The 10,194-nt window shown below is 43.3% G+C and overlaps 1 protein-coding gene across 1 annotated transcript in view; it reads right to left on the minus strand.

Moving 5' to 3' along the window:
• The window catches only part of LOC134920703 (alkaline ceramidase 2-like), a 29,692-nt gene extending 20,741 nt beyond the window's left edge, over window positions 1-8,951 (minus strand). Inside the window, exons 1-2 of the mRNA XM_063920540.1 lie at window positions 8,842-8,951; window positions 6,113-6,254 (exon numbers count right to left, since the gene is read on the minus strand). Coding sequence (XP_063776610.1) covers window positions 6,113-6,254; window positions 8,842-8,917 — 218 coding nt within the window. The 5' untranslated portion in view covers window positions 8,918-8,951. The remainder of the gene's footprint in view (window positions 1-6,112; window positions 6,255-8,841) is intronic.
• Window positions 8,952-10,194: the final 1,243 nt, after the last annotated feature.

Consider the following 10,194-nt stretch of genomic DNA (forward strand, 5'->3'; position numbering starts at 1 on the left):
CTTGCTAATTGCCTATAATTTCCACCTGTTGTCTATTCCGTTTGCACAACAGCATGTGAAATTGATTGTCAATCAGTGATGCTTCCTAAGTGGACAGTTTAATTTCACAGAAGTGTGATTGACTTGGAGTTACATTGTGTTGTTTAAGTGTTCCCTTTATTTTTTTGAGCAGTATATATATATATATATATATATATATATATATATAAATGATTTGTGTTAAATACTTGCACACTCCAATGTTCCAGCATTTACGGTGCTCCATTAGGTCTGTTCCATTATGGTCCAGATAAATAAAAAGTTGTAGAAAAGGGCACTCAATCAATTCTATAATTATACTTTTATTATCACCCACAATCGGGCATATCGATGAATGAACAACAAACCACGGTGGCTCAGCATGGAATATCAAAAAAACAATTCCAACAACTGTGGCATCTTCAGTGCCTACGTAGTGTTCAAGACCATCACATCATGTCACTGCCACCATGCTTAGTGTAGAGCCATCTGACAGATGGCTCTACACTAAGCATGGTGGCAGTGACATGATGTGATGGTCTTGAACGGTCATTTAGTGACCGAGGTCGACGGACAGCTAAGTCATCAAATTCTGCTTATGTGATATATTATTATGGAAACACTACGTAGGCACTGAAGATGCCACAGTTGTTGGAATTGTTTTTTTGATATTCCATGCTGAGCCACCGTGGTTTGTTGTTCATTCATCGATATGCCCGATTGTGGGTGATAATAAAAGTATAATTATAGAATTGATTGAGTGCCCTTTTCTACAACTTTTTTTATATATATATATATATATATATATTGCTGAGAGGTCCCAGAGATATCATTGTACGGGGTCCCAAGATTGCAGTTGACGGCCCTGGAAACGGGGAAATGTTTCCTTCCCACAGATATCGCGCCCATACACTGTGACATATCTCGTAAGGCCACATTATCTGATGGATTCAGCTTGTCAGATAAAATATATGAACGTCTGAGAGACATTTTTTTTGACAGTGTATGCTGTCATACAGTGTAACATGCTTATCTAAATTTGGGATGCAATATATGATACATTCACACACACAAAAAGATTTGATCTAAGCTACCAGGTTTTGTAGTAAGTGCTGCGTATTACACCGTGCCTTGTGCATTAATAGGTGTCAAAAAATTTCTTCTGTTCGCTATCTTTCCAGGTAAAAGCATAAAATATCTGCCTGCACTATACTGCATGTAAATTCTCTGCATGCCAGCATATCCAAACTGAGGGCATCTGGGATATATGAGAAATCCACCAGTAACCTGGATGACTTATAACACAAGGCAGTATGTATAATACGCTTTTACAAATATGACAAGTGCTCTTTACATTGTGCTGGTGGTTTGGGTGTGTGTGTGTTTTAGCAAGGCAGGGTGCTCGATTTAGGTCTTGATCATTGTATAACTCAGTGGGTATGTAACCTGCATAAGAACAGGCAGACTGCCAATGGTTGTATAATATGACGTGATGCCACAGAGGTGTAGGGCAGAGTCTTACAATAACCTCCCCTTAATAAAGGGGGCATGGGTTTGTGAAAAGGAAGTGTGCCCTAATATATGTATCATGTTATCCGCCTCAAAGCTATAACAACAGTGGTACAATACAGGACTTGTAAAGAAGTATAGGAGTGGCACACTATGCAGCCATTCATAGACACAGCTAAACCCATACACGGATTATTACACCCTGATTATTAGTGATGTGCACCGGACATTTTTCGGGTTTTGTGTTATGGTTTTGGATTCGGTTCCGCGGCCGTGTTTTGGATTCGGACGCGTTTTGGCAAAACCTCACCGAAATTTTTTTGTCGGATTCGGGTGTGTTTTGGATTCGGGTGTTTTTTTCAAAAAACCCTAAAAAACAGCTTAAATCATAGAATTTGGGGGTCATTTTGATCCCATAGTATTATTAACCTCAATTACCATAATTTCCACTCATTTCCAGTCTATTCTGAACACCTCACAATATTATTTTTAGTCCTACAATTTGCACCGAGGTCGCTGGATGGCTAAGCTAAGCGACACAAGTGGCTGACACAAACACCTGGCCCATCTAGGAGTGGCACTGCAGTGTCAGGCAGGATGGCACTTCAAAAAAATTGTCCCCAAACAGCACATGATGCAAAGAAAAAAAGAGGCGCACCAAGGTCGCTGTGTGACTAAGTTAAGCGACACAAGTGGCCGACCCAAACACCTGGCCCATCTAGGAGTGGCACTGCAGTTTCAAGACAGGATGGCACTTCAAAAAAATTGTCCCTAAACAGCACATGATGCAAAGAAAAAAAGAGGCGCACCAAGGTCGATGTGTGACTAAGCTAAGCGACACAAGTGGCCGACACAAACACCTGGCCCATCTAGGAGTGGCACTGCAGTGTCAAGACAGGATGGCACTTCAAAAAAATTGTCCCCAAACAGCACATGATGCAAAGAAAAAAAGAGGCGCACCAAGGTCGCTGTGTGACTAAGCTAAGCGACACAAGTGGCCGACACAAACACCTGGCCCATCTAGGAGTGGCACTGCAGTGTCAAGACAGGATGGCACTTCAAAAAAATTGTCCCCAAACAGCACATGTTGCAAAGAAAAAAAGAGGCGCACCAAGGTCGCTGTGTGACTAAGCTAAGCGACACAAGTGGCCGACACAAACACCTGGCCCATCTAGGAGTGGCACTGCAGTGTCAAGACAGGATGGCACTTCAAAAAAATTGTCCCCAAACAGCACATGATGCAAAGAAAAAAAGAGGCGCACCAAGGTCGCTGTGTGACTAAGCTAAGCGACACAAGTGGCCGACACAAACACCTGGCCCATCTAGGAGTGGCACTGCAGTGTCAAGACAGGATGGCACTTCAAAAAAATTGTCCCCAAACAGCACATGATGCAAAGAAAAAAAGAGGCGTACCAAGGTCGCTGTGTGACTAAGCTAAGCGACACAAGTGGCCGACACAAACACCTGGCCCATCTAGGAGTGGCACTGCAGTGTCAAGACAGGATGGCACTTCAAAAAAATTGTCCCCAAACAGCACATGATGCAAAGAAAAAAAGAGGCGCACCAAGGTCGCTGTGTGACTAAGCTAAGCGACACAAGTGGCCGACACAAACACCTGGCCCATCTAGGAGTGGCACTGCAGTGTCAAGACAGGATGGCACTTCAAAAAAATTGTCCCCAAACAGCACATGATGCAAAGAAAAAAAGAGGCGCACCAAGGTCGCTGTGTGACTAAGCTAAGCGACACAAGTGGCCGACACAAACACCTGGCCCATCTAGGAGTGGCACTGCAGTGTCAAGACAGGATGGCACTTCAAAAAAATTGTCCCCAAACAGCACATGATGCAAAGAAAAAAAGAGGCGCACCAAGGTCGCTGTGTGACTAAGCTAAGCGACACAAGTGGCCGACACAAACACCTGGCCCATCTAGGAGTGGCACTGCAGTGTCAAGACAGGATGGCCCTTCAAAAAAATTGTCCCCAAACAGCACATGATGCAAAGAAAAAAAGAGGCGCACCAAGGTCGCTGTGTGACTAAGCTAAGCAACACAAGTGGCCGACACAAACACCTGGCCCATCTAGGAGTGGCACTGCAGTGTCAAGACAGGATGGCACTTCAAAAAAATTGTCCCCAAACAGCACATGATGCAAAGAAAAAAAGAGGCGCACCAAGGTCGCTGTGTGACTAAGCTAAGCGACACAAGTGGCCGACACAAACACCTGGCCCATCTAGGAGTGGCACTGCAGTGTCAAGACAGGATGGCACTTCAAAAAAATTGTCCCCAAACAGCACATGATGCAAAGAAAAAAAGAGGCGCACCACAGGTATAGAATGTAGATGGATAGTATACTTAATGACGACACAGTGGTAGGCACAGCAGTGGCCTTCCGTATCGTACTGCTATATATAGTATACTGGTGGTCACTGTGTCAGCAAACTGCAAAACTAAAATGCACCACAGGTATAGAATGTAGATGGATATTATACTTAATGACGACACAGAGGTAGGCACAGCAGTGGCCTTCCGTATCGTACTGCTATATATAGTATACTGGTGGTCACTGTGTCAGCAAACTGCAAAACTAAAATGCACCACAGGTATAGAATGTAGATGGATAGTATACTTAATGACGACACAGAGGTAGGTACAGCAGTGGCCTTCCGTACCGTACTGCTATATATAGTATACTGGTGGTCACTGTGTCAGCAAACTGCAAAACTAAAATGCACCACAGGTATAGAATGTAGATGGATAGTATACTTAATGACCACACAGAGGTAGGTACAGCAGTGGCCTTCCGTATCGTACTGCTATATATAGTATACTGGTGGTCACTGTGTCAGCAAAACTCTGCACTGTACTCCTCCTATATAATATTAATTATACTGGTGGTCCCCAGTCCCCACAATAAAGCAGCACACTGAGCACAGATATGGAGTGTTTTTCAGGCAGACAACGTATACTGGTGGTCACTGTCAGCAAAACTCTGCACTGTACTCCTGCTATATAATACAGCTGCTCCCCAGTCCCCACAATTAAGCAGTGTGAGCACAGATATATTATGCAGCACACTGAGCACAGATATGGAGCGTTTTTTTCAGGCAGAGAACGGATAAAACTGGTGGTCACTGATCAGCAAAACTCTGCACTGTACTCCTCCTATATTATACAGCTGCTCCCCAGTCCTCCCCACAATTAAGCAATAGTGCACAATCAAGTTCAACAATAAACGGAGAGGACGCCAGCCACGTCCTCTCCCTATCATCTCCAATGCACGAGTGAAAATGGCGGCGACGCGCGGCTGCTTATATAGAATCCGAATCTCGCGAGAATCCGACAGTGGGATGATGACGTTCGGGCGCGCTCGGGTTAGCCGAGCAAGGCGGGAAGGTTCGAACCTGCCTCGGACCCGTGTAAAATGGGTGAAGTTCGGGGGGGTTCGGTTTCCGAGAAACCGAACCCGCTCATCACTACTCATTATACATATTACACTAACTTTCCAGATGCACTGTCAGCCACACTGTAGAGACCTCACTGTAACAGTATGCCCTCCTCCACCTTCTTATACTGTGCCCCTATCCATCTGGTCATGCCTGCACCCTGCACCCCTAGTTACACTGCTGGATACCAGTAACAAGAGGTTGCAACAGGGTTTAGTGCTGAACCCCATTAGGTTTCATTTGTTGTTAGGGGTACTCTTTGGTTGGGAACAGGATATGGGTACATTTTCTTGGACTTATATATGGTGATTCTCCAGAAAGTGAGCATAAAGTTCTCACGCTTTTACATTTTTTTTCTTTTAAACTGGTCTGTTAAGAAATTGTTGTTATATGAAAACTTAATTGCTTAGTACTAGCAATGCCAGCATAGCCAAACTGAGTGCATCTGGGATATATGAGAAATCCACCAGTAACCAGGATGACTTATAACACAAGGCAGTATGTAGAAAACGCTTTTGCAAATATGACAAATGCTCTTTACATTGTGCTGCAGGTTGGGTCTGGGACTCCAGGTCGACAACAAAAAGGTCGACATACCTTAGGTCGACGCCAATTGGTCGACATACCTTAGGTCGACATGGACAAAAGGTCGACAGGAGCGAAGCGAGCCATGCGAGGGGACGCGGTGCACTAATTGGGGTTCCCGGTCACTCTACGAAGAAAACGACACCAAAAAAAACATAAAAAACCCATGTCGACCTTTTTCCATGTCGACCTTGCTCCTGTCAACCTTTTTTATGTTTTTTTTGGTGTCGTTTTCTTCGTAGAGTGACCGGGAACCCCAATTAGTGTGACCGGGAACCCCAATTAGTGCTCGCTTCGCTCGCCATGCTTCGGGCATGGTGCCTTCGCTTCGCTCGGCACAGATTACCGTTCCAATCGTAGTCCACGTGGATTGTTAAGTATGAAAAGGTTCCAAAAAAGAAAAAAATTGCGAAACTCATGTCGACCTTTTTCCATGTCGACCTTGTTCCTGTCGACCTTTTGTCCATGTCGACCTAAGGTGTGTCGACCAATTGGCTTCGACCTAAGGTGTATCGACCTTTTTGTTGTCGACCTGGAGTCCGGATACCCTGCAGGTTACCTGTAATTTCGGAAAATTCTTGGCAGATGTCTTTTTGGAAACCACATCGCTAATGCAGACATCAGCACCCACAGAATAGCCAACTCATCCAGCATCTGCCCCAGGAAGCTGAGGGTTGCATGAAAGTACACGGACCCAATGCCTGCATAAAGAGAAAACAATACTAGCTGTCACACGATGTTATCCTAACACTGACCCCCAATGAACTTGGGCAATGAATGTACAGTATGACCCTCCATATACAATGTCATTAGGATCCGAAAGAAAGGCCTTTACAACTTATGCAACACATAGATCGTAACCAAGCTGCTGACTACTTCATTAAATATGTCTCGTAGGTCATAGTGTATTTGAAGTGTTCTAAAGCCAACATACAGATGGAGCTAAAGTTTAATACAGCATTCATAAGCTATCATTATCACTCCATCTATAGTGACTGATTGGATCTGTGGCATTTTGCTAAGTTCGTGGACTATTTGTTTAAAACTTGAGGTTCATTTTGTTCCAGGACATCCTGTGTTTCCCTTACAGTAACAGTGACTGTTTGATCGAAAAATTGTTTGTGCCCAAAGATGGGTCTCCCTTCCTAGGGTCTGATTAAGGGCACCCACGTAGTGTTTCTACAATTTATGGAAACAATGTAATTACTTGGTGTGACTTTCACATTTTCAAATACAGAACATTTGCACAGTGCTCAGCATTGCACAGTGGTCACTGCATTGGGGTCTTGGGTTCACATTCAACAAGCGCCACAACTGTGTGGGGTTTGAATGTTCTCCTCGTGTTTCCAGTTTGTTCCCACAAAGTAAAAAAAAAAATATATAGGTAGGTCATTTGTGTGTGCATGCGTGTTAGGAAATTTAGAGTGTAAGCTCCAGTGGGGCAGCTACTGATGTGAATGAACTAAATACTAGTGCACCCACAATAATTGCCTTGCCCTCTGCAAAGAAATATGTAGATGCAATGATTCTTAGGGGTGTGTCCAATTAGATCTGATCCATTTTTGGCCGGATGACTACCGCAAGTAATGACCGCGGTATCCAATTAGGTTCTGTTTTCATAGGCCGACAACGGACCCGTGATTGCGCATAAACACATGGGTTCGGGTTTGGATGTGGGGGGAAGGGGGGGGGGGGGCTTTGGGGCATGCTGCATCGGGTCCAAAGTAGTAAAATGCTATGTTTTTGGTAAGGTAAAAATTCTCGAAAGATTTAGTTAAACTCTGAAAATGATAAGGGACATTGGGGGTCATTCCGAGTTGTTTGCTCGTTGCCGATTTTCGCAACGAAGCGATTAAGGCGAAAATGCGCATGTGCATGGTACGCAGTGCGCATGCACTAAGTATTTTAGCACAAAACTTAGTAGATTTACTCACGTCCGAAATTATCGGAGTGTGATTGACAGGAAGTGGGTGTTTCTGGGCGGAAACTGACCGTTTTCTGGGAGTGTGCGGAAAAACGCAGGCGTGCCAGGATAAACCACAGGAGTGTCTGGAGAAACGGGGGAGTGGCTGGCCGAACGCAGGGCGTGTTTGTGACGTCAAACAAGGAACGAAACGGGCTGAGCTGATCGCAATGTAGGAGTAAGTCTGGAGCTACTCAGAAACTGCTAAGAAATTTCTATTCGCAATTCTGCTAATCTTTCGTTCGCAATTCTGCTAAGCTAAGATACACTCCCAGAGGGCGGCGGCCTAGCGTGTGCAATGCTGCTAAAAGCAGCTAGCGAGCGAACAACTCGGAATGACCCCCATAGTGGGGTATCCAACTAGCCATGATAAATTATTGCATTTGCATTATTTGGTATCCTATTAGGTAAAAATTTAAAGATATGGTTCAGAACCCCTGGGACTCCCCCCGAATGACTAATTAGGCACTTAGAAGTTTTTCATTATTTTTAATTGGCCAATAATGACATTATTTTTGTGGTCAAAAAGTGATGGAAATTGGGATACAAGGAATGGGACAGGTGTATTGGGGTGCTTTATGAGTGGAACAAGTGTTTTTAGGCTTGCAGGTGGAGTAAATGGTCCACTAAAATTACCCAAATATATACTTATACCCATTTTTATGTACCCAGAATTTAATGAGCGCACTTATTTTGCTGAAAAAATAGTTTTCTAACATTTATTCACATTTTGATTTAAAAAAAAATGCATACAATAGCCATTTGACCCGATTTAATTATACCAAATAGTTTTAATATGACGACTAATAGACTTCTATAATATTTTCTTATATTAGTTTGGCTTTTTGGGGGGTACAGACAGATTTCCCCATTTTCTCCTATACTTAACTCTTTTGCCAGCGAGAATTATCACGCGAATCCCATTATCGCCATTTTGGAATAGGATAGGTGCGATAAATGGGAGCACGTAGGCTGCTTTAAGCAGATTTTTCGCGAGATGGGTGTGATAACATTAGCCATAATCGCGTTATCGTGGTTAATTGGATACCCCCATAATGAGCATTAATTAAATGGAATGCTTTCACTATACCTTGAGTAGATAAATAAGGATGTCAATACTCTGCACTTTAGATTAAACAAAATGAAAGCAATTGTTTAGCTGGAATGTTACATATGGAAGTCCAGGATGTAAACATGAACACGTCAACAGACTGTACCAGCTTTATTCCAGTTATACATAGCAGGAGAGGAATGTACAGCACAGGAAGTTACCAGGAATGCTTTCCCAAATACGTCATGTTTAATGCAATCACTGTCACACTTACCAACAACAACGAGCAGAGCCCATATTAAATATATCCCGCTATTGAAGTAAGTTGCATACTGACGGAACAGGCACATGCATATGGGTGGTAGCACAAAAAACAATATGTTGCTGATCTATAATATAAAAAAAAGGAGAGGAGAAAAACAAGAACTTTTTTTTACTAAAGGTGGGTACACACTAGGCGATGTGCTCTATGAGCAACGTTGCCTAGTGTGTTCCGTGTGTCGTTGGCAGTGCAATGAGTGCATACACACTGAGCAATATGCAAACGATATCGCTCAGTGATGTCAGGTCGCAGCCAGGCCGTGCATGCAGTTTTTGGACGTCCAGTCCAAATTGAGCTGCATTCGCGGCCGACAGCGAGGGTCATTAATGACCCACGGGGTCGCGCATCGCTCGTTGTTGGGCAGTGTACACACTAGTTGATATGGTAAACAACGTCCCTCAGGAAGGGCAAAATGAGCGACATTGTTTACTTTATCGGCAAGTGTGTACCCACCTTTAGGTTCTGTTAAAGTGTGACTAGCGATTTTGTACTGGTAGCGTTTGCATTATGCTATAGTATCTGAAATTCCTTCTATTGCAAATATTATTAAAAATATTTTAATTATGTTGCACAGATGAACGCAAAGTCCATACTTGCCTACCTGACCCTCTCCATGAGGGAGAAAATACTCTGTTCCTGGACTTTCCTGGTAATGTATGATTGCCATCACCTGTGGTGAAACACCTTTCTTATCAATTAACTAGCTCACCACAGGTGATGGCAATCATACATTACCAGGAAAGTACAGGAATAGAGCATTTTCTCCCTCATGGAGAGGGTCGGGTAGGCAAGTATGACGCAAACAAACATTTTCTTTTTAGATTACAAATATCACAGCCTGGAGATATTAACAGCTGATAGCAATTATAGAACACTGAAAAACTGACAATAACAGCTGATAGACATGATGAAAACTGATTAATGAGCTGTGAGTTGAGATAATTCTGGATTAAATCTTGAGAACCTTAGATGTTCCTAAACGTCATATATCAGACCAGGAGTGTTAGCATGTATATACGTATAGATAACTGATGAATCTTATTACAAAAAATGTCCTAGCAGTTCCAACACTGTGTTTAGTTAAAAATAATGTTGCTGGAGCTCTGTGTACTGATTTGTACAGTTCCTGATGTGCACTGATCTAGTGAACAATGGAAAATAAACCTGAGCCACACACATCAGAGTTGATCGTAGCAGCAAATTTGTTTGCAGTTGGGCAAAACCATGTGCACCGCAGGGGGGGGGGGCAGATATAACATGTGCAGAGAGAGTAAGATTTGGGTGGGGTGTGTTCAAACTGAAATC

The sequence above is a fragment of the Pseudophryne corroboree genome, chromosome 1, assembly GCF_028390025.1.
Source record: "Pseudophryne corroboree isolate aPseCor3 chromosome 1, aPseCor3.hap2, whole genome shotgun sequence".
NCBI classification, from domain to species: Eukaryota; Metazoa; Chordata; class Amphibia; order Anura; family Myobatrachidae; genus Pseudophryne; species Pseudophryne corroboree.